At 44.4% G+C, this 24,990-nt stretch overlaps 1 protein-coding gene across 2 annotated transcripts in view; it reads right to left on the bottom strand.

Annotated features, from left to right (window-relative positions):
• Positions 1–5,649: 5,649 nt before the first annotated feature.
• SYNPR (synaptoporin) overlaps positions 5,650–24,990 on the bottom strand; it is a 110,533-nt gene continuing 91,192 nt past the window's right edge. For both annotated transcript variants that reach the window (XM_026857244.1, XM_026857246.1), the window contains exons 3-5: positions 18,087–18,285; positions 8,200–8,391; positions 5,650–7,434 (exon numbers count right to left, since the gene is read on the bottom strand). In XM_026857244.1, coding sequence (XP_026713045.1) covers positions 7,168–7,434; positions 8,200–8,391; positions 18,087–18,285 — 658 coding nt within the window. In that variant the 3' untranslated portion in view covers positions 5,650–7,167. The remainder of the gene's footprint in view (positions 7,435–8,199; positions 8,392–18,086; positions 18,286–24,990) is intronic.

Below are 24,990 nucleotides of genomic sequence, written 5' to 3'. Positions count from 1 at the left end.
ACTGATGTTAAAACTACCCAGGATGAGACTTTATGTAACAGGACACGCAAAGGAGACTGCAACAGATGGCCTAGAGAATTAAAATGTTTTCCTCATTTAGTAGAAGCTAAATTACTGAAGGCTAATGAATAAGGATGTTCACCACCTTACTGTTCCTGGATTTTAATTATCTTAAAAAGCATGGGAAAAGAGAACCTTTAATTTTCCATCTAAGAGTGTCATTACTCAAACAATTCAGAGCCTTTTTCTGAGAGGTTTAAGCTGTCTTAGATCTCTAGTGCGTTCTTTAGGACTGGCTCATGAATAAAACAGAGCCTGTAATTGCAATGACGCAGCCAAAACACATATAATCAATGCTCATTATCCCATCAATTAACACACTAAAATTAAACAAGAATTCAGGCTTAGTAATCTGCCATCAGCTAAAAAAAAAAAAAAAAAAAAAAAAAAAAAAAAAAGAGTCTTGATATCATGTTGAAGTGATAATTCCCTTTCACATCTGTTGAACCATACAACCAGGCATGAAAAGCCTTACATCCCGGTTAATCCGCAAAATGGTGACGTTTGGTCTTAGTGTCCAAGGTAAAAATGAGAGTGAGAAACAGACTCTTTTGCACGTTTATCAGCTACAGGCAGTGCTGTGAGCTGGCTGGCAAACCCAGCCCTCTGTGTTTTGGGCTCTTTCCACCGTAGATCAGATTTCAGCTCGCAGTTTTTTTAATCTACCCGACTTTTGAGAGCCTGAGCTCCAGAACAGGTGATTTCCTTTGCTGGGGCAGTAACAAGTTCAAGCAAGCCTGGGGTACATTATCCCTCTAGGAAATACACACTGGTTAGCATGTGCAGGAGCGTTAGTGCCTAACAGACAAAGGGTAGCATGAGGATAACCCTTGCCTTTGCAGGTGATCAGCTTTGAAGGCAGCAAGATTTTGGCTGTACGTGTTGCTTGAGTATTCTGGTCAGCAAGGTGTGCGGGGAGCCAGGCCATCTGCTCTGTATCTATTTTGATACACACTATTTATGTTTGAAATATCCAGGTGCTTTTATTGGTCAATTTTTAGCATGTTTCACACGTTAACAATATTGCCTGCATAAAATACCCAAGCCAACACTTAAAACTGCAAAATCTTTACAGGCAGTTCACTTAAAATAGTTGCTGCTGCAAAAAGCCAGAGTCTCCGCTTCACTTTGGGTATTTTTCCCAGAGTTTTCCCATCCTTTTTAAAGTACTTTCTGCGATTCAAGAAGATTTATGTTGTGAAACGTTTGTGTGTGATGGAGCCGTGGCTCCCCTGGAGATGACCCTGTGACACTCAGCGCGGGCAGGTGTGGGCATGCCCGCACTGGGCAGGGACAAGGGAACACCTAAAACCAAAGGTGCCTTCACACCATTAGCCACTCAGGTTTCATTTCTTCAGCGAACACTTCAGCAGCTGCAGACATGCTGCTAACCCAGGGAGTTACTGCTTGATTTCTTTGCATATAGTCATTTTGATCTTACATGCTAGATGTGTTTTTTTCCAAAGAGCCAAGACCAAGAAGCCCCCCACTCCATCTTAACCCAAAGCAGGACTGGCTGCCACAGCCTAACATTCTATTTCTTCTTGCTCTATCCTTTTGAAATCAATTACTTACTGTGTGAAAAGCTAACAGAAGCAGCAGGTCTAACGCGCTCGCTGCAGTTGGTCTCTCAACAACCAGCCACAACCTCTGGTGTGCCACGGGCAAGCGGGCTCAGCCCCGCTGGGGAAGGACCTTCTCCTCCTCTTCTGCACGGTGGCATGCAAAGAGGAGACACAATCCAGCACAGGTTAATGGCAATTTAACCAGCTCAAGGGATTGATGGCCCTGCTGCTGCAACAAGCAGGCTACTTCGCCTAAATGTCAGGTAACTGATGGCCACTGCACCCCTCTGGTCACAGAGCCTAACTGGCTCCTGCTCACCAGTAGCTGGTTTACCCTTGCTAACATACTGCTAAACATCCTGAAACCTGACCCTCTGCATTTATTCCAAGAGGTAGGGAATGTAGAGGGATAAATAAAATTACAGAGAGAGTGTTTCCTCTCATTTGTTTCTCCATCACTGTGCTTTTTTGGGTGCATATTGCTGCTGTTTAAATTTGTGCTGGGATGGCCTAAGTGATGCTCTGTGTGTCCCAGGAACATTTGCCTCTTGGCCATCACCATTTTTTGAAAACATCTCCTTATAGTCAATTTGATTTTAGTCAAGTGTGAAATCTGCACCAGTATTTATCTGCATCAGGTGGGCTGGGCACAGTTTGATGACCGGTGCCTGATAATTAAGCTGTGACCAGCACTTGGTCTGGGGGATGCAGAACTGCCCCACAGGGCATGCTCAGTGGGTTGGGGTGAGGGGGGACCCTGGCTGGGAGTCAGCCCATCTACCCTACTACTGCACACATGGGGGATAACTCAGCTCAGCCTGGAATTTAGCTCTGGGGTCATGAATGATTAAAATATTTATGAATTCCATTGCTGAGATGGAGCAGGTAAAATGTCATTTAAGAGAAGCTATTAGAACTGGTCTGTCTGCAGGGAAACATCATTTGTCCTCTCATGTCTAGGTATTTTTCAGATGTGGTACAGCACTTTGGCCAAAAATGTGCCTCATCTGGGGCCTGTCAAGGGAGCAGAGTGGCTGCAGGTATCCCCTGCATGCAGGCACCCATCTCCCCCCATTTCTGTGACAATCTAATGGATAAGGAATGAGGCCAACACTTTTGGTACGGTATTCATTTTCAGAGGGAAGCCTGAAAATACTATCACCAAATAATTTTTCCTCTGAGAAATGTTGTATTATAGGACATTTAGACTCTAAAAATGCAGCTATATTCATAAAAAACTAAAATCTTATTAAGGACACAACGATAAAGATGTAAGAAAAGAAACTGGTAGCTAAATGCAACAAATGGGAGGGCTCCCCACTGAACTATTAAAATTTCATATCAAAATGCTAAGATCTTCATACTAAGGATGTATGGCATTGACAAATGATGGGATAATCAGCACCAGCTATTAATACTAAAATACAGATTATTGCTGCTCTTAGAAAATTCCAGGAGGAAAAGCTCTTAGGTTTAGTAGAAGGAGGGAAGAAAAAAAAATCCTGAAAAAGAATAGTTAAGGCAGGGGGAGCATAAGCTACGTAGCCCATCCATTCACATATATATAAAGTTTTTGACCCAAACCTGGTTAAAACTAGTAGACAGAGGACTAAATGCTTATGACGTGATATGACATAATAGGAGAACAACTTTTTCAGAAAAGGATGAAACAATACATGGCAGTTTTTAATCAGTAGTTCTTTATCTGTCTGTAATATTAACTGTGAAACTCTGGAGATATTGCCAAGATCAGACTATAGACAGGTGCAATGCATGTTGCATGCAACTGCCTTTTTCATCAGTACATCAAGAGTTTCAGCCAAGATTAATTCAGGGCTAGAGCCTGAATTGCTCATTCAAATGGAGAGCATATACAAATTGGAAATAATTAACCTAATCAGGTCAGGCAATCGCAATATGAATTAATGCGACAGGAGCACAAACTTTCTCCAAGTCCTGGCCATCCTCAGGGCTCTGTTACGGGCAGCTCGACAGCCACGGTGAAGGAGATTTGCTCGGTCATTAGGAAAGTATTGCACAATAAAAAATACCCTGTCAGGTGAGGTCACAGCCCTGTGGGCTGGATTTGCACCTAAACTCATCCTTGTCTCCTTATTGCACCGGACAGGGAGCAAAGCCGGCTGCAGAGCCCCTGGGTACCCAGAGCCGTGCTCCCTGCTCTCGCCAGCACCTCCCCACGGAGGGTATGTTGCTGCAGCTTTGCAAAGTGCATCTCCCTCCCCCATTGTCAAGAGCAATGGGGAAACCCTAAAGAAGCACGTGAGCATGGCTCTTCCTTGGCCTCTGAGGCACCTGGAGAGAAAACCCTGTGCTCCCACCATCCTCATCACACTCGCCGAGGTACCTGGCTCTCCTCTACACCTGATAATGCAAATATGTTTCTGACTTGGGTAGCTGAGAAATGGGCTATAAAGAGAAACACATGGGGAAACAGGAGGGACAGCACAGAAGATCAAGGAACCAGGCTGACCTAGTTATTTAACTGGCAGAGATACTCACTAACGATGAAGTAGGAAAGCAATCAGTCTGCCAGCAGCAGTTTCACAGAGGATGCTTGAGTTTACTTTGTATTTGTCTTAAACCTAGGGAACATCAAATACTGTCTTTTCCATCTTGCTGCTCAATACTTTGCTATACAGTCGCTACTCCCAGATCAAATAAACTTCCAATTTCTCAACAATTGCCAAAGGACACGACTCGAATCCAGAGGAACACGGAGGAAACAGTCAGATACATCTTCTTCTATAACACAGACAAGTGCATGCATCATTTTTGTTTTCACTTTTGCTGCCGCCATACTATATTATTCTGAGAAGCTACAGATGAAGAGATTTTTCATCCCTCCTAATTCACAGTGAAGACTATAGTCCCCAAAGGATAACAACCAGCTCAACAGCTCTGCATGGCAGCAAGCAGCTAACGTACCCGTGAAGATCTGGCCAACTGGGTAAAGCAAAGGGCAAATCTTTCATGAAAACGTGTGCCTGCTTTTGTCAACTCTTCCACCAGCTCTGCCCTTCATGAGAATATTTTAGATTTGGAGTTATGCAAATAATACCCAAAATAAGTCATCATCTTAATTCTGTTCCCAATCTTGTATTAGAAACTGCCCTTTCTCCAGGGGTGTCAGCTCCTGAGGGTTTGAAAGCTGCAGTTCCTGCTCTCACATGGCTACACAAGAATTTCAGCTTGTTTGAAATGCAGGAATAAACCTCGGCAAAACAAGTTTCTAACCCTTAGCATTGAACAGAAAAGCTTGGAATTGGGACCCTGCTGATCCAGGTGGAAAAGTTCATGAACAGAAAGCTAGCTGACACAAAACACTCTACCGTCAACTCTATAGATGACACTCTATTTCTAGTGGAGAGGCTTAGATGAACCAACCTGGGTTATACCTGATCAACTAATACAAAGTGGATTTAACAAAAAAAAAAAAAAAAGGAAGTAGGACTCTGTGAGAGGGGGCATGAAGAGCATACATCCATCCCCACCCCTTGTCACACACAGATTTCACTTTCTCCTGGCCTGCCTATATCTTTTTCCAAACTTAAAAAAACCCACAAAACAACCAAAAACAAGGAAGAAAAGAACTGAGAGCCAAAATAAAATTTTTCATTGACCCAGAAGATTGTGTTTTTCTCTCATGTGGAGTACCAGGACATTTAGATATTCTGGTTTGTCCTCTCCGCAGCCCAAACTTGGCTTTTCAGCAATTCACAGCACTGGGCTAGTCCTACTGACAGGTGGAAAGAGAGGTAAAGAGGCAGGCATGTATTAAATTACACAGTTTTAATTTTTTTTTTTTTAAACTTGTGATACTGACCTTTAATGACAAATGCCCCTAGAAGTGCCGAACTCCACAGTACATTAAAAACATCCTCAAAAAAAGTGTTGGAAAACAGTAAAAATATGACCAGTAAGGTCAAGCACAAGAATATTTATCTTTAATGGTTATCTTAGTTATTTTGCAGTGACATTTTAATATTAACATACTCTGAAAACATGCATTGTATGCAATAACTTTATTAGGGTCAAATAGATATCACAATATAGATTCATCCACCGAGTAGCCATAAATTGGTTACAACAATCATAGAAGAGACTAAGCTGTTTTAAGCTAAGATGCTTTCAACATTACAGCTCATACAATAAGATTATATACTGATACACTTTGATTTAGAAATGCAGATGATCAGTTTTGATTAGTATATTGTGCTTCGGGCTTTTGTTTTTGTTGTCAATGCATCCCATACGCCGTAGTGAGGAAGGGCTGAATTTCCCAGGGAGAAATCTGAACAGGCTACAAGTTTGGCTGTTTTAGGGTGAGTTCCTCTGAGCCTGGGTTATTTGGTCAATCCAGTTACATTCTCCAGTAGCACCAAGCTAGCGCTCAGAGCAGCGACAGAAAAGAGGGGTATCTAACAATCTTGAAACAACACGGATAGAAAGGTTTTCTTATTATAAGAAGGTATAAAGGAATATTTATGCTTTGTAAGGTCACAACGATACACGCGGCTTTCATGTTTTGCTATATGAAGCAACAGGGCATTTTCACGTGGTTTTATATACTGATATCTGCACCTCTGTTATCTTAGTTAAATAAATACCTCTGTAAACATATAACACAGTTACTTGGTCCTTATTTTCCACAGCTCACGTTAAAAGATTCACAAAACATCCATAGAAATAGTGATTTATAGAATGAATACTTAGCTGAGTTAAATGGAATAAACATTAGTCAGGTACTATATATACTACTGAATGCCATTTCAAGGAAAAACATTTTAGTTACAAAGCATTCAGAACTTGGGTAAGCCATATATATTCAACTCTGCAAAATATATAAAAGATGCATACTTCTTTTAAACATACATTTAACAAAACGTAGTGGCAGAAGTTGAGAAGTTCCATTTACACAGTCCAGACATTTGGTAGTATGAAACTGCTTATCCATGCACTAAGTTACGGATGACTCGGTTAACTGAAATAAGAGTAAAATCTTCTGAAACGAAAAGGTATAACCAAAACAAATGCTTTGAAGAGTCACAGACAGGCAGTTTGGAAAATTTAGGTGCAATGTTACATGCATGGATATACAGATTAATCTGTAGAAATAATAGTAAACCACTTCTGTTTTTCACCAAAATGCAGAGGGAAATTCAATTATATTATGCATATTAAATACTACAGACTTGAGGCTACAAAATGCTTCTACCATCTTAACACATACAAAACTACCATAAAGTTATCTCTACAGTACATACTACAACACTGACTCCAGGTCATCACCTGCGATGAACATATCCCCTGCATCTGGCTATTCAGGGAAAAAAAGGCCAACTCCAGCCCACCGGCCACCTCACATCTGCCTCAGGAGGTAGGCTTAGACCTTCAATTGACATTAAACACCATGTTGTAGTATTAACTTATGTAAAACCCTTAAAAATCTGACGCCACTGAAACTTGAGACCTGTTAAACTCTCTACATGGGAGGGATACAAGAGCTTGTGCTGTGTGAACCCTAAATTTGATTAGTGAAGGAGGTTGGCCCACTCTGGCCGTAGCTCTGGGACTGGCCATATTCACCCACCTGGCCATAGGAGCCTGGCTGGTTGTAGCCACCGGATGGCCCGTAGCTGTCTTGGTTGTAGCCACCTTGGTTGTAGCTGCTGGACTGCTTCTCCATGGTGTCTGGAGGATGCCGCTGGCCCGAGGAATGCCAGCCCGTCTCCTTAAACACAAACCAAATGTTGCCTGCCCAGAGGATAAAGTTCAAGAAGCCAAAGACCTGGTGGGGAGAAGAGGAGCTTGTCACCCGGCAGTCGCGGTCTCACAGCCCAGCCTAATGTTACAGACCCTGCACGGTCCTGGGAGGAGTCAAAGCTGCTCCCAGTCCATCCTTCTCCCAAAATCTCCTGGAAAATTTTCTCAGCTTGGGAGCAAATTCCCAAATTCATCTCCCTTAGCTGTATCTCACAAGGTATCTGTTTTCCTTTTGGTTTCCGAAACCAAAGTTGAGTTTTTAGGTCAAAACAATTTTTTTGTTTGTTTCTTTGGAAACATAATCTAGTTTAAAGAAGCTGTGGAAAGATAAAACTGAAAGAAAATAATTAAGAAGAGATATTAATGGGTCATCTGGCATAGAGGGTTTGCTTTAGGGTTTTTTTAAACACTCTGAAGACTAATTTTATGTTGGTTTTGAGGATTTTTAAAGGAATCTATAAGGCACAAAACCTTTTCTTCCTAAAGGGGCCTACAGACCCCTTTTCAAAAGCATTGCAGCAAGCAATTTAAAAGCAGACAGGCCAACCAATGCACTTGGACAGACACTGCTTCCTCCCCATCCCAACCCTGCGTGCTCATCCCGCTGCTGCTCCCCGGCAAATAGCTGTCGTGAGTCACGCTCTGCCTTTCCCCACAGCAAGACCGTACTTCCAATTAAATCATTTCAGCTAACTGGTTTACACCAGCCAATTTAGGTCAATACACGGGTAAAAAAGACAAAAATATGTTTGCAAGATAAGGGTGAAAAGTAGTAATCAAAGTCACTTACAACCGAAGTGTTGAGGCTTGACATAACAGGGCTGCGAACAGGCAAGCATTTGTTGGACTGCTGTTTGCAGGCAGACATCAGTAACAGCACTTCGTCTGGGTCAGTCGCAATCTTTACATCTGACAGTCCTTTAGCCCAAGCAGATGAGCCCACTAGCCACAAGAATGAGAAGACCACTGTCACAATGAAATCCTAAAAGACAAATTAAGTTAGAAGCATTATACTGGTGTGTCCATTGGGAAGAAAAAATATTAAAAATCACCAGAAAACTAAAAGCGTGCGTCAGAGGAGAGAAAAAAACAAGAGCTTGTTATTTTACGGAAGGTCGTGATTGCTGACATCACCTCCAGAGCTAATTTTCAGAAGTGCTTGATGTGCCTATCAGGGCAGAGCCCTGCGGCTGCCATTTGCGTCTCCGACCTCAAGGCCAGCTTCCCACAAGCATGTGGCCAGGACCCAGGATGCTGAGCTGCCTTGGAAATGTGGCCGTTCACAGCGCCCGGCTGATGAATTGGGATCATTTAAAAAATATAGATGCTTGGAAAGGAGCTGGGCCCTCCTGAGAGCTGGCTCTAACCCCCCGTGCTCCTACAGACAGCCGGGGTGGGTTTCCGATAGGAAGCGTTTCCATCTACGGCAGCATCTCAGGGAGAACCTGAAACTGGCTAATCCTCGGCTACCAGATGAGGAGTTTTCTCACCAGCTACAGGTAAGGCCAAATGTCCCTGCTGCACGAGCCGTACAGCCACTAATTATCACGAGTGAACAAATAAACAGCAAGACTTGCCAAGCACTGAGACTCCTCAGCATCTCTGTCCCAGTAAAGAATTTGCTCCTAATTCCCATTCACGTGAAAAGAGGGGACAAGGGGTGGCAGTCCCTCCAGGATCCAGCACCTCCGAGCAGCTCTGCTCTGAACCACTCTGCTCACTTTTCCCTCGAAAGACTCTCAGGAGCACGCACAGGCATAAACTTCTCCTTGTCTTAGCCAGAACAAGTGGCCAAGTGACACTGTTGTTGTGTGGGTTTGGGGGGAAAGGAGGGAGGAGGTGTGATTTTTCAAGCTTTCTTGTGTCTTGCTAAAACAGAAGAGCCTTTCTGCTGTCATATTTCATCCCATCTGTCAGCCCACAACAGATGGTAGAGGTGCCAAAGTCTAACATACCACTAACTGCATTGCTGCGTCTTGATATCCCACCTCCCATGGGGGCTGCTTCCCCTTCCCCCTTAGAAAGTAAAGGTGTACATGGAAGGAAGAGAAAACGTTCATTAAGAACACAGCATTTTGGGTTGCTATCCAGAGAAATAAGTGTTCCCCGGGAGACATCATTCTTGTCTTCTACAAGCACACCTGGCATTTGGGGAAGGAGCTCTCGGTGGCACCGCAGGGACGGAGGACACGAGCCTCTGTCATGATGGAAAAGGCACCAGTCAATAAACCAGCCACACAAGTGAGCCACGAACAAAGGATTTCTCTGCTCACGCAGATGGGATTAAATTAACTGTGCTTGGATGCTTTCCCAAAGGATACATCCTTCTCTTTTAACAGTGCCACAATTTGTTTTCTGCAGGCCCGTGTCTGCCACTGAGCTTTGAGTTCCTCTGACCTCCCTTCATGCTGCCCAAATGGGCTCTCTTGAAGAGTGTGAAGCCCAGGAGCTGACAACGATCTTAACACCCAAAGAGACTCCGGGTAGGCAGAAGCATATAGCCCAGAGTAAAATTTCTTCTGAGGGAGGCTTCCAGCAAAAGAAATTATTGTATCTTATACTTCCTAGCGGTAACTAAATGAGAAATGGCCTCCTAGAGGCAACAAGTTCAACTGCAAACATTTCCTAAGAATTCCAACTTGTAGAAACAGCAGATATTCACTGATCTGTGGACTGTGATAGGATACGCTCTTTATTTGCTGTGAGGCTTGACATGTTATCTACCTGGACACCAAGCACCCATATAGGCTCCGATTGACGCTATAGATGGGGACACACGAGAGTTTGAGGGAATACATTTTTTATGTAACAAAAATTCTCTCTCAGTGCCACCATAGCTTTAGACTTTGCAAGCTGGCCCAGGCTCTGCAATCAGTGCATTGGCAATAACAATAAAATAAGTGTATAACAGCAGGTAAATTTTGAAGCAAACTGACTAAAACTAACACAATGTAGGAGCTTGAACTTGCTGAGAGGGAATTTTGGAAAGTGAGAAAAGTTCTTCAAGCAGGTGACAGCAGCAGGAGTTCAGACCTGCTACCAAGCTTGCAGATCCTGACCCCATGTTGCTGAGGCATTTGCACAACTCGTGGCACAAATGCCTGCAGTCTGCAAGAGTCCCTTACTCTGACTGTTTTGTAGCTACAAAGTACTGCTAAGAACATCCGATAGCACTATGCAGTTGAGAAGATGGTTCTAAAGTGACTACTAGGTATTTTATGTTATTTCTCAGGTCAGGTCTTCTCCATCTCACCCCATCCTCCAGCCTCCTGCTGACTTCCTCTCCTCCCCTGTACCAGGGCATCCACACGAGCCTAACCCTGCCCAATCCTGCCCTCTCTGCCACAAATTCCCCTACCTGAGAGCAGATCAGAGCCTTGTGGAAAGGCTCCCTACTCCTGGGATCAGCCCCTTTTATACACGAACTCCCCAAAACCTGTCAAGCGTGGCTGGGTGCCAGAAACACACCCAAGTCAAAAGGGAAAGATCACGGTGGGACTCAGAGAAGAAACCACGCAGCCTGTCCACCAACCAGCCAACAGCTTGTCAAGAAGACAGGACAGAAAGACTAATGAAATATCAGGATTTTCTTCAGCAGGTGCTCTCACCAAGGGTACAAATCTTGGAGGATTTGTTCCATCTCCTCTGTGCTATGCAAGGAGAAAAATATATGACTAGAGCAAACTTGTGTCTCCCTATTTATTTTGAATCTTTGCTAACCTTCAGCTTTGGCTGGAACTTGAACCTCTCTTGTTTTCAAGTGGGTTTGGATTTCTGGCTGAACATTTTCACAGCTCTGTGTGGAACAGAGTTACAAGATAATGACATGCTGAAAATAAAAGTGAATTTCAAGCTAAGCTGTTCTGTGGCTTAATGTCTATCTGGGGAATTTCTCCTTGGTAATTAAAGCCAGAGTGTCTGCATACTAAAACAAAGCTTGCACTTGAATGTTTAATATCCTCATAGCATGGGTGGTTGTTTTTTTTTTTTCCTTTGGAACAAAGTAATTTTTGTAGTTGCTCTCTTGAAATGGTGTCTACAGATCTCTTCTATGTGTATTGTTGTACGGTTACACTATACTCCTAATTGCAAAGTTTCTTTCTCAGATCTCAGCTGAGATACTTTGGTCTGCCTACAGGTGCCTTTGGGAAGGAGGCAAAATAGGAACGTGTAGGAGAAAGCAGAAAACAAAATTTAAAATATGCTGAATATCCAAGGAGGGAGTTTTTAAGAGCCTGAAGTATGTGTAACAAAAAAAAAAAAATTAAAAAAAAAAAAAAAAAATTAAAAAAAAATTCTTGCTGCCTTTTTCAAGTTGAAACTTGCTATTACTGAGTTTGCCAAAAATGCCTACTTGGAACAATTTTATATATTTTATGGTTTAGAATAGAACTGTGAATGCCTTTTCTTTTCATGGTAACTGAAACGTTTCTCACTGCTATCAAGCTACTGGCTTTTGCAAAATGCCCGTCTTTGGAGGGGCAGTCACTTACAGTCACTTAAGTCTCCTGAGCAGAGTTTTGGATCCCCCAGTGTTCAGCGCAATCGCTCACAGCTGAAAGCATCTGCAGAAGCTGCTTCTTTGCTCGGGAAAGGGGATGTGTTTCATCTGCTCTGAGGTGGTCGGTGGCTTCAGCAACCCCCAGAACTCTGTAGCACGTGTCACTGTGTGCACTCGGTCCCCTGTTCTCCCTCCCAGCCACTGTGGTCCAAGTTTGGCACGACAGTCCGTCATGGTTTAGGGCCAGCCAGCAACTAAGCACCATGCAGCCACTTCCTCACTTCTTCCCCCCACAGTGGGATGGGGAGGACGATAAAAAAAAAAGTAGTAAAACTCATGGGTTGAGATAAGAACAGTTCAATAACTAAAGTAACTATAATAATGATAATAAAACCCACAATAATAATTGTAATGAAAAGGGATACAAAAAACTGAAGAATAAAAAAGAACAAAACCAAGTGATGCACAACACAATTGCTCACCACCTGCTGACTGATGCTCTGACAGTCCCCAGGCAGTGATCCACCCCCCAGCCAACTCTCTCCAGTTTATATACTGGTCATGACATTCTATGGTATGGAATAGCCCTTTGGCTAGCTTGGGTCAGCTGTCCTGGCCACACTCCTTCCCAGTTTATTGTGCACCTGCTCACTGGCAGAGCATGGGAAACTGAAAAATCCTTAATTTAGGATAAGCACTACTTAACAACTAAAACATCAGCGTATATTCAGTGTTGCTCCCACACTAAATCCAAAATACACTGTTCTAGCTTCTAAATGAGACTTGACTCTATCCCAGAAGAAGCCAGGACATGGCCCTGGGCTGTTAAGTTTGAAGCCATGCAAAACCTCAGCTCTGGCCTGGCCGGAGGGTGCCTGGCATCCCTTCGATGCTTGTGCTCCCCTCCCTCGCTGAACCACAGCTGCTGGCCCCATATCTGGCTTCCACACCGGGCTTTCAGTGCCTCTCTGTAAGCGTTTCCATCCTCAGATGCTCATGCTATGAAACCTTTGCATTTGACAACACCCTCTCATACACTTTGAGCATACAAGAGAGCAGCTCCTCAGACACCAAAGGCTATAAACCCTCCCAGCCAGAGCCTCTCTAGCCCAGTAACACTGACGACAGCTTCCACAGACAACCATGCAGGAGCAGAGGGAGATTTCTTTACCCAAGAGGCGGCAAATTGCTCTGAGGATTTGCTTTCACCATCACAACTGACCTAAAAATTTAAGAGCCACCCCAACAAAAGCCATAGCCCCAGCCCTAGCACAGGAAGGTAGCCAACAGCAGGCTGCTGCAGGCAGCAAACACCTTCCTACAGTGGCATTTCAGCTCTTTTTTGGTTTGAACAAGGTCCCAGTCCAGATTTTCTGCTGGATGAAGCTTTGAAAGAATTACACGCTTCTTGCGATGGTGTATGGCCTTGCAAGCCTGCTTCTGGCCGGGACGTGCAGAGCCCTTTGGGAGGCACCAGCGTGTACAGCAAGATCACCTTGGCTTGTGTTTCAAAAAGGAAGTGACCACAGCAGGCTGAAACAGCTCTTTGAAAGGCAAAGAATTATTCAGGTTATTCATAATTTCATTTTTTAACTGCAAAGGATTCGGTCTTTGTTTTCACGCATGGCTCTTTATTCTTTTCCTATCTATTTTCTAGAAAGCTCAAAGGGGAGGAAATAAAACATGTTTAATCAAAGACATGTCCAAAGGGCAGATCAGGAGTGCACTTAACTCACTTGGCCCACAACATATGTAAAGAACCAAGTGCCTTTCTGCTTAGCGTGTTTATTTGCAGGACCCCAGATGTGAAGGTATGATCCCGTCTTACACGTAAGCATCTTTATGCAGTGTAAGAACGAGATTATAAAGTTGTTATAAAAATGAAATACCTCTTTTCAGGGCTATGTCAGTCACTTGTCTAAATAATTTTATACTTTTATATTAATTGATTGGAATACTAATAAAGTGATTTACGTTTATACATGAATGCATGTGTTTTTTCATGGCCAATCCATAAACTCCCAAAGACAAACCTGAAGGCACAGAGAGTTGTCAGAGTGTGGGTTCTAAGTGGAGTACATACGGGATGCAGAAACTATGGAAAAAGAAGTCTGAGTGTTGGATACTGACACACCTTGACCATGACTATTTTTTCATTTATTTTTCTACTCCAGAGATATATGGAAGCATCTACCCCTGATCCTCTAAAACTTCACGTCAGGACTGTTACTCTCTGCTTGCAAGCAGCTGCAAGCGTACAGATCTGAAGCAGGGCACTGAGACAGAGGTGCTAGGGAGTCCCAGGGCGCAGCTCATCTCTGCTCTCATTGCAAATCAGCAATGCCTCCCCAGGGCGTGTGCGGTGTTACGTGAGTGGAAACCAGCTTAGGTTGGTTTGAGAGATGCAGATACGCTGAAAACTGGTGAGATTTCGTACGTTGCATTCATTAAAAATCTAAGTCACCAGCTCCAATTATTTTCTTTAAAATATTTCAGGCTCTTAAGCACTAATCAGTCATCTGAGAAACCGGCTTGCACTTGTAACCACCAAGGCGAGCCCCCGGCTCCTCGCTGTGCGTGGGGCAGGAGTCTGCAACGAAATTAAAATCACAGCTGAGGTTTGCAGAGCTCAGAAACACACGGCACATATCTATTAGGTATATAATCCCAGGTAAATTGCTCCTCGTTCCTTTAGGAATTGGGAACCCAAGGTCATCTCTGAGGTTAATCTATTTAGTATGACCCCCCCCCCAACAATCCGTGGAGCCAGTGAGACGAGCGGAGGGCACACGTGGCAAGGGCTCAGGGCTGCCAGGCCTGTGGGAAGGGGAGACTCCCACCTCCACCGCAGAGGAGTAACACAGCCAGGGCCCTGTGTGACCAAAAGGAAGATTTTTATCCCCAAAACCTGACAGGCAACGTTAGCAACAGACACGGCTCACTGCACAGCGAATAAAACATGCCGGTGCCGTTCAAACAGCTGTGGAAGGAGTTAAAGAAGCTTCTCCTACTGGAAATATTTCCTTTCCATGATGTCTCACTTCACACTGAACGTTAAAATATTTTTCCACAGTTAAAGTGATGGTTTGCCGAGCTCTCAGCACATGCAGTCGGGTTTCCCTATATCTGTATAAACAAGGTAAACGTGAAATAGCTGCGACTGAAATTTTCTCCGCAAGTTTCACGTGACTTAGCAGTCATTAAATTCTTTATAATCATATATTCTGCATCCAGTCAGGCTGCTGCAAGTTGGTAATGTATTCATAGTGCTCTGACTGTCTGTGCAAGGGTTTTTTGAAAAAAAAATAAATTTTAAAATTTCAAGTGAAAGTCGTCTTTTTTTTTTTCCCCTCCTCTCTCCACTTCTCCTGTCACACTCATTTTTCAAATCCTGAAAATTTGTCAGGAGGAAAGGCAGCCAGCTCTGAGAGCGTGCCACTTAAAGGCAGATGTCACCCCAGACTGAGCAAATATCAAGCCAAGAGGAAGTACAAGGCTTAAGATGGGAAGGGTTTTAAATATGAAATTGTGATCAGGCACTGCAGCAGAAGCAAGGACAGATGAAACTATCATCTTCTAACTCTTCGCTAGGAGGTAAAAAACTGGTAGTCTGGAACCGGTGCCCGACACATGGATCCCGCCTGGTGACAAAGGAGCAGCGAGGGCTGCCCTGTCTCCTGCACCGACACGTGCTGGGGGCTGCTGCCTGGACTCAGGCCCGCACAAAGCACCTCAAGATTTCTGCAGCACTTTTCTTCGGGATGAACAATCTCAGGGATGAGACATACTCACACATCTGATCTGATCTATGTGTGATCTTGCTGGGTACGTCAGTTCAGTGCAGCATCTGCCTGGAGCTGGAGGATGCATCGCCCGCCTCCTTTGCACAAGGTGTTACATCCCCTAGGTGAGCCCTGCAGCTGTGGGAAGCTGCTTTTCACTCTGAATTTCCCCTTGACCCTCGAATTCCTCCTGGCTACAGATGCTTGCTTTTCCTCTGCCTGGGGCTCTGCCTTTTCTCTACAACTCCATGGCACAGTAGGACTCGCCCTGACCCAGTCAGGCTGTGGTGCTGCAATCATTGCACTGGGCAGCCTCAGGGGAGACCAGTAAGGATGCGGGCCAGGTGAAAAAGGGTCTTTTTTCTAAAAAAACACAACAGAGCTGGCAGTGAAGAGGAGATGCTGAAGCATGTGGCTGGGGCAGATGGGGACCCCCCTTCCTGACAGGCATAAGCTGAGCATAACCCTCAGCCACATTCAACACCACTCACCAGCAGGAGCTGCTTCTGCTGTAGGACAAACTCAGAAGCATCTTTATATTCTGAACAAATAAGGTCATTTAGGCTTGGTTTAAAGACTGGGAAATTACAGAGGCTTTGGTAACAGACACCGGTTAAATTTAACATGTAGATTCAATTACAATCCGTTACATAGAACAAATTAAATCAGTGGCACATTAATGCTGTAGCGGATTGTGCCGTGCATCCTGTGACAAACAGGACTGCAGCAGCTTTATGGAGAAAGTCCTGGACAATGGCAAACAGCTACATCATAATCTGACAGATTAGTGATTTTTTCCTCTTTCCTTTTTCTACTGCTACACAGGATAATGTGGAGGGTCAGAAGAAATAATTATTTTCCACAAGAAAGTTAAAGTGGCAGATCTCTGCAACTAATTCTTTGATGAGACAGTTTGAAATGAGATATTACTTGATATCAGCTGAATCAAGCAGAAGCAAGGCACTTTATTTATTTGCTGTTTCTGCAGGGACCCCTTTATCTTGCCTGTTCTACCTCCCCTCGGTGAAGATTTCCCCTCCTTTCCTCACCATTTTCTAGGGAGAGAGGAAAGGTCTCAACAGCCCCCAAAGGAAGAGGATTCATTTCCTTTGATGGGGAATGAGAATTTTTCCTTCTGTAACAATTCATCGGTTTTGAATGATGCAAACTTAAAACAACTCACATCTTCTTGCAGCAGGAAAATCTTTCCCTCAAAACCTGGTGATGCTAAGACTACCTTCCTACAGTTTAATCTTCTGGTGACTGCTACTGTAGTTATTTCCTTTAACAGGTACCACCTTTCTGTGCTGGTGATTTATTTTCCTTTCTGTTGTATTTTTCTGATGCTATTTATTGGTGGCTTTCAGTCACTTAAGGCACAAGTCTCAGCCAAATATCTGGTTTCTGTCAGCCATAAACATCAGGTTTTTCTGAAATCCAGAATTAACTCTTTCCTTACATCTGTCTTCACTAAACTCCCCCCACTTTCCCTTTGAATTGCTCTCTTCAGGATTTCAGAGAAATATTTCCTCTACCTTAGTGCAACCTTACCCTTTCAGAGGAGAGGGTTGCTCATGGGAGGGAGAGTGTGAGACAACCTCACAGCCTGCAAATGCAGAGACCTGACCCAAATTCAGCGCAGGGGAGGATGACACACAGCTGCCTAGCAAGACCAAGGGGTGTATCACTAACAGGTAATGGATACCTAGAATAAAATAGCTCTCCCTGGCTTCACAGTCTTGATTTATAAGAAAAGAAATGCATAGCAACACTTGATTTTTATCACAAACCTTTGGGAATCAGTAAAAACAAAAATCAAGGCACGAATGGCCACAGCTTGATGGGTGCATTGAATGATACCTGGAAGGTGAGGAGCCTTATAGAGACACAAATGTGCTGGGAGCTGAGGGGAATACTGGAAAACCAGCCACGTAATTCTCCAAAGCAAAATAATTTGGCTGAACTGTGCAATAATAAGCAATAAGAAATCTTCCTGGCTAGTCTTTGGTCAGGAACATGGTTCCATTTATCTGTTAGGATGATGCCTAAGATCTCCTCTTCCCTTTTTTCCACCACTGATGAAGCTTTGCTGCCACAGATGTATGACTTGGACCCCAGTCCTGCAATGTGTTCATTGTTTGTGTGAACATCATCACTGCAGGCAGCGGGAGAGAAGTGGGGAATCCCACAAGATTAGGACTAAGCTCCACTTGCATATAGTATCTGTTACCCTTGATGTTAAATCTTTAAGACCAGAAAAACCCAGGTGAATGCAGAGATGCTTTGGGTATTGGGCCACTTAGATCTCCCAGACCAGATCACACCACAGCCTCAGCCACCAAAAAAGTAAGAGGTTAAGACCTATGTCTGAGAACGCTGCAAATATACACTTACAATGAGAGGCCCTCTGTTGTTTTCACGGTACTTGTTCTGGAAGAAGATATAAACCACGGTGGCAGCCAGCGAGTAGAGGAAGGCGAAGACTGCAATGGTGACGAAGAACTCTGCTGAAGAGGAGAAGTCCCCTATCAAGGAGAGCTTTTCTCGGCGCTTGCCTTCACAAGTGGGAGCATCGAAATTCACTTGATGCAACCTGGAAAATATCCCAAAGAACAGCAGGTAAAGCAAAGAAAAAGGAAACTGTTACCTGAATAAAGATATAAATACATTTGTTCTGTCTCCCTATCTCATTCCTGTTGCGCTTGATCTCCTGATTGAATAACTGACCCTATAAGTAGTCTTGCAGCCTGTTCTCTTCAGAGCTGCTCGTACATGTGAGGTTACTTCCACGAGTGTGTCTAGGTGAGACTGAAGACCTGAACACATCTTTTAATCAATCAAAGAAAAGTTGATGTTCCAATGGTTTGGTACAAACCCCCTTCCTCTCTAGGGCTTTGCCATGGCAACAACTGAAAGATGATATGAGAAACAATTTGATTCTCGAATTCTTACAGTCAAGGTGGCAGAAAACAGGTCCTATCCCCTATACTAAGACCACAAGATGCCTGTGCTTGGTTCACGACTTTGTTGTGTAAAATTTCCTAGCGCATAGCTACCTGGGGCTGTTAGCCACATAGTGCTTCTACATCGAAAGCTTTTAAAACCAAGCTGCAGCAGAAATACACAACCTGGGTCAAAGAAAGGGTCTGCATGCCCCGATTTAAGCAATCAAAGCCCTAACCTTGTACTCATGCACTGTTTGCAACCAGCGACCGAGCTAATGGATTTGTGATTCTGTCTGGCAGCTCCTGTCAGCCCCTTTTTTGCTGTAATAACTTTAATTTCCGATTCAGAAAGGGAAAGGGGATCCTTGGCAGGGGTATTTTGGCAGGTCCTGTTGCATGGTCCAATTAGCATCAGTGGGGACGACGTGGGGCCCGATGAGGGATCACGCTGTTCTGCTCTGCACGGGTCTGAGTGGAGGGGACAAAGCCAGCAGCAAGTTAACAGCAGCAATTAAAGAAGTTATGATCTGGTGCGCAGAAAAGATGAGGCCTTCTGGGAGACATTCCTCAGCCGAAGGGCAATTAATGTGTGCAACAGCAAGCCAACGGCAGCAGCAGCCATGAATATATGACTAAATAAAAAGTTAGGTCCCCAGAGGAAAACAAAGTACCCACAGTAGAAATCACAGAAGATGGATTAATGGACATCGGAGGACTGCATGACTTCTTGCATTTTCTGCTCCAGACTAAATGTACCCAATCGCGTAGGCAGAACCTTTTCATCAGCAGTTGATGAATAACACCGGTTATTTGCCTCAGGCATTTTCTTTTCAGGCTATAGTAGTGGTGGGATGAAAACAAGGAAGGCATCTGCCTAGATTGCAGAGATGAGCTGCGGATGACTCGCCTCCCCTACGCGAACCCAGCAAAGTCTGACGAAAACTGAACACATGAGAGAGACTCTAACGCTCATGATCAGACAGTTTCCTGACTTGGTTTCAAAGCTTCCTGGCATCAGTGCACACACGCTTTTCGTCAGGGCTTATTGTCCTTTCCTAAAGGGAGGGGAAAAAAGGGGAAAGGAAGATTTTCTAGTGCCTCACGCCAATTTTGCAGCCTGGAGAGAAAGCGGTTTTGTTTTAACCCACCACCAGGATTACAGAAAGATTTGAAATGGATGATTTGCATGGTCTGAAAAGAAAGCTTTCTCTGCTTTCCCAATGCTCAGCTGCTTGGGTGCTATATTGACACAGAATGAAACTGGGAACCTGGCTCAGAACCCCTTGGAAAGAGCAGCAGCACCTGTGGGGCTTTGGATCAGTAGGAAGCTTGGCCCCGTCCCTCCTTCCACAGGGGAATGCAATGCTGTGCAGCCAGAGCTGGTCCTCTTCAGGTCTCCTCTCCAGAACCCGAGGCTGGGTTCAAGCCAGGTTTCACCTTCCACCCGGCCCACGGGACACATGCGACAGTGCACAGAGCCAGGGCTGGGGACCACCCCGGGCTCCCACCCACCCGGAGACCCAGGGTCTCCCTAGCAGCCCACACTTTGCAGCTCAACACAAAGGTGTTCAAGGTGTGTGGGGGGTATTGCTTATTTCTTTTTCCCCCCCTCTCAAGCCACCAAATGCTTAAGTAGCATTTTCTGGTTCTTACATATTTAACCACATTTGCTGCATCTGCATGGCCACGCTCAGGTACCACGCTGACTGACGGCCCCGCTGCGGGGTGAGGTATTTGCTTTTCCAGCTGAGCACAGCACGAAGGCTCCAGCCCCTCTCATGGCAAAGCTAGGCTTCGCTGCGATGACGGGAGCTCCATGGTTTTGTGTTACCACCTCACACTGCAAACAGGCTTTAGAGAATTGCTCTGACCCTCACATTGCTTTCACAAGCACTGTGGAACTGAGCTGAGCTACATTAAATACATCCAATTGTGCTGGGGGAAAAAAAAAAAGAACAAGGCAACTCTACATGCATTTTATTGTGTAAAACACACCTTTAGGGTGGTTAGGTTTTTCTCCCCTCGAGTCCTGAAATAGCACACCAGGCAACGCATGGTGTTGCAGGTAGCAGTTCAAACTCCTGCACGTACCAAAGATGAAATAACTTAAGGAATGTTTCTATCAAGATTTAAACCAGGAGTTGCTGCCCAACCCCTGCATCACTGACCGGCCTCAGACACCACAGCCCCATCCAGCCTAATCACCAACAGCCCTCCAGCCTTTCAGAAACATGGCAAAGTAACTGACACCACTTTCTTTTTTTATTCCCTGTTTTCCTGACTGTACTTTAGTTCTGAATCATGATAAGCCAGAGAAAATGTTCATATTTTATATTAACATCTAGTATCTTCCCAGCAGGGCTTTTGTGGCCAAGCATCTGTCAGGGATTCCAGATCGCACAAGCCTTCTTCCATCAAGTTATTTTTATTCACTTGCTTTTCTTTTTAGATTTCCCTAGCCTCTAAGAGGATGTGCAGCAATTAGTGCCTCTTGTGGCCATTTCACCTCTGCCCAAACAACGGAGATCTAGGTTGGGCAAAGGGCCCCAAAATAGACCATGAGTCAGACCTGGGAAGAGGAGACAGACAGGGAAGAGAGGTGAGTGAGCCAAGCCCTGGGGTGGTTAGGGTGGATGCTGCTTTCACAAGAGGCATTTGAAAAGTTTCTTTAAAGCAGGGGAAGATCAGTGACAGAAAATCCAGTTTTACTAATCGAAACCTCTTTGATCTGGAATGGCATCTCAGAGGGAAAGCTCTGATTTTTCCACAGGTGTTGCTAAGTCAGCCTTCCTGGGGGCAGGATGGCTTGGTGATGACTCACAAAAAATTAAGTGCTTCTACCTCTGCCTCCCACTTTTGATGCAATTCTACCTGTTCCACCTTCTACTTCCTTGTGACTTATTCTTTCATTTTCTCTTATCTCTTTTTCTTTACACCTCACCTTTTCCTTCAAGTCATCCTTGGCCAGTGTCTTCCTTCTGCTGCTTCGCTTATCTCCAGCACCACCCCTGCCTTTCACCTTTGCCTCTCCATTTCCTAAACAAAATCAGGAGCCCCAAGAGTGACTCTTTGCAACCACAGTCTATGTACTTTGTGAACATCTGAGTAATACTGTTGGGCTGCATTAGCAGAAGTGATTTTCACTGATTGACGGACAGTGCAAATAAGGAATAGTTTGGTAATAAATTTACCTAATTAGGGAAAAAAAGTAATGAAAAATCTCTTCTCCCTAAGTTCCTCCAAAAATGAGCTGGACAGTGCTTTTTGCCTTGTATTGCAGAGAGTATTGTTACTAATTCAGAAATAAAGCTGATGACTCAGGAATGTGACCTTGAACCCCACACTCAGCAGAGCAGCACTAAGGTCAGCCTCGCTGCTCATCGCTACGACACCATCCCCTTTGCTAACAACAGCCATGGTTGCTGAGCCATCCAGGGTCTGAATTCCCTCAAACTCACCAGAATCTGAAGCAAGTCCACCAAAGGCAGTCAAGTTTCACTGATGAAGTCACAGTAATTAATTACTCAGAAGCTTCTGAGGTTTCTTCTACCATTTGGCAAGCTTTCTGTTGCCGTGGGAAATATGATGACAAGACAGCTATATTGTCTAACTTGACAAGATCAGAAGAGGGCAGGAATGTTTTACAGTGGAAAAAAAGGATTTTTACATTGTTCCACAATAGCAAAGAGCAGTTACGTTTTCAGACACTAATTACCCCTGCTCTGAAAACAATACATGAAGCCAGACATGCTGAACAAAGCTACAGCTGTTACATGTGCGTGGGGGAGCAGAAGCTGTGCTCTCTCCATGTAAATGTGCAGTTGCCTTTTCTTCCTGAACTTAGTACAATATTCAAGCCATGGTTTGCTTTTAATTACAGCCCCTCTTTTCTTTCTAATCCACCTGATGATCCTTGAGCCAACTACCTCCAAGTCCCATCCTGTCCCATGTCCCACTCTACCAGCAGACACAGCAGAGCCCAAGCAGGAGAGTCTGTGCCAAGTGATCTAATCTTGTCTGACTCACAAAACCTCCCCCTTGAGCAGGGCTTAGATTTGAAACCAACAGAACATGCAATTAAAGGCAAGTATGTGCTCAAGTATTATTGATGAACCGGCACAGATTTCCTCTCCTGCGCTTTGATCAGTGCCTGGATTAATAAATAACAGATAAAGTTCCGCCTCCAAAAATTCTCAATGGGGTTTTACTGCTTCTTCATTCCGCTACTAGGACATGGGAGAAAACAGGCAAACAAAAAAAGCTGTTTTGGCAGATTGTCCTATTTTCTGAAAATAGCATCTTGTAATCCACCCCCCCACCTGTCTACATGCTTGAGCAAAATCTGCAACACCCACACACGTACTTGCAAGAATCCAAAGATCCATTATCCTTTCATTGGGCTTTATTTCCCCCTCACTTGTTTCTGGTAGTCAAACTGTCAACTGTATTTACTGTCTGCAAAGCAGTGACAGAAATACACCACAGGAAATTAGTTACCGCAGGTAGCGCTCATGGAGGAATCTGTTGTGAAATGTTTATCTTCGCTGATAATCTCCAAAATGAGGGAAAAAAATGACATTGCAAACCACAGCAGTGAAATGCCGAAACGCACAGGGCCCCTTAGCAAGTCAAACTGCTCTGGTGAGGCACAAGAACGTGACAGGGAGTTCATCTCCCTTTCTCTGGGATGTGAAGTAAAGGCATTTCTTTTAGCTAGCCCTGGAAACCGCATCTTACTCATTTCAGAGGTCTGTGCTGACGTGCTTTCACACTGGTGCCTCCAGTCAGTCAGTCCCTGTGCAAGTGCCCCTTCTCGAGGTGCTGAATGTGGATTTTTTCATAGGTTTAGTGGAAGAACACTAATAAATGGGAGCCTTCCCTCCCACAGCAGAACTCATCAGTCCCATAAGACTTCCCTAGAGATATTACCTGCACAAAAAAGATAACTTTAAAAGTAACCTTTAATACTCAGGTGAAAGTAGAAATCTGCCTGAGAAAGAAAGGTCTTTTCTTTAATGAAACTGAGGTCCACTGACTCTGCCAAAACTCTTCCAAGCTTGTTCTCAAGAAGAAAGCAATGCACCTCACTGCAAAGAGTATTTCCCTCAGTGCTGGGCATCCCTGTGTGCCTGGTGCTAAATCCTGGCTCTCCGAAAGGCTGCCCACACAGCAAGGAACAGGCTTCCTTCCAGCCTTTGTGAGGGTGGACGGAGCTGAGCTCTGCAGCTTGCTTCCCTCCTCCACCCCAGATGTGCTCTCCAAGGACAGACCCCTAAGGGGGGAAACCCTGCAGCCATGAAGCCACTCTACAAGCTCTCATACAACACCATGAACTCTTGCAGAGGGAGTCACTGCTAAGCAGTTGCCCTCAGCCCATATTTTTTGCTAATTATAACCATTATGCAGGAGTTCCCATAGGATCTGGATCTTTGCACCCAGGCATCCTTGAGCTGTTGAAGTCAGGCTCTTTTTGAGGCAGCCAGCCTGTTAATACCACATTTGATCTGCTTGAAGTCATTCATGCTGAAGTTCTCTCCAGCCCTTCAAAGTCCAATAGCCAAAATGCTAGCAGAGCCCTGGACAGCTGTGGGGATGTGATGGGCTTAGCCCAGCAGGTACCACAGAGACAACTGCTCTCTGGCTCTTTTACACCTCTGATGTTCTGGCAAAACCGGAGTTTTCTACCCCTTTGCTCACAGCAACAACTCTTTCCCACCCCAAGCCTGCTCCCTAACAGCTCTTTTCCCAGGATGAATCAATTCCCATTTACTTGAGCATTCCCATTCTCCACCTGTCCCACGATGCACATCCCAGCTGCCTGCCTATGCCACAGCCATTCGAAACTGTGAGGTGCTTATTGATCTCTCTCATCCCACTAATTTCCCATACCTCACGCTACCAGCCCCCCAAAAGCAACGCCCTGTCCCCATACCTACCACATACCTAGTCCCCACAAACTGTTAATTTTTCGCCGGAGATAAGAAACAAAAATAAAATTCTCCATCTGACTCATCAATTCAAGCTTGGTCTTTTGTTTCTTTGTTTTCTAGAGGAAGAAAGGACACGGTTTGCTGATCAAAGAGTATTTGAAAGTATTTCACTTTGAACTTCTGTCCTCTTAGTTTCTTCCAAAATATACCCCAAAGCCCATATATCTCTAGAATTATTCAACACTCCCAGCAGTTTCACACAATTACACACTTCAACTTGCAAACATTTATTTCTAACTCCTGTCCTGGATATTTGAACATCCCAAAGATCTCCTCTTTGTCACAACTGCCTTCAGTGGTTTATACCCAAACGCATGTCCAGGGCAGCATCACCAAAAAAACCCAGAAGATGCTGCTGGGAAG

The sequence above is a fragment of the Athene cunicularia genome, assembly GCF_003259725.1.
Source record: "Athene cunicularia isolate RWA chromosome 12 unlocalized genomic scaffold, athCun1 chr12_part1, whole genome shotgun sequence".
Taxonomy (NCBI): Eukaryota; Metazoa; Chordata; class Aves; order Strigiformes; family Strigidae; genus Athene; species Athene cunicularia.
The sequence above is the reverse complement of the archived record's forward strand: the minus strand, read 5'-3'. Positions and strand labels throughout refer to the sequence as shown.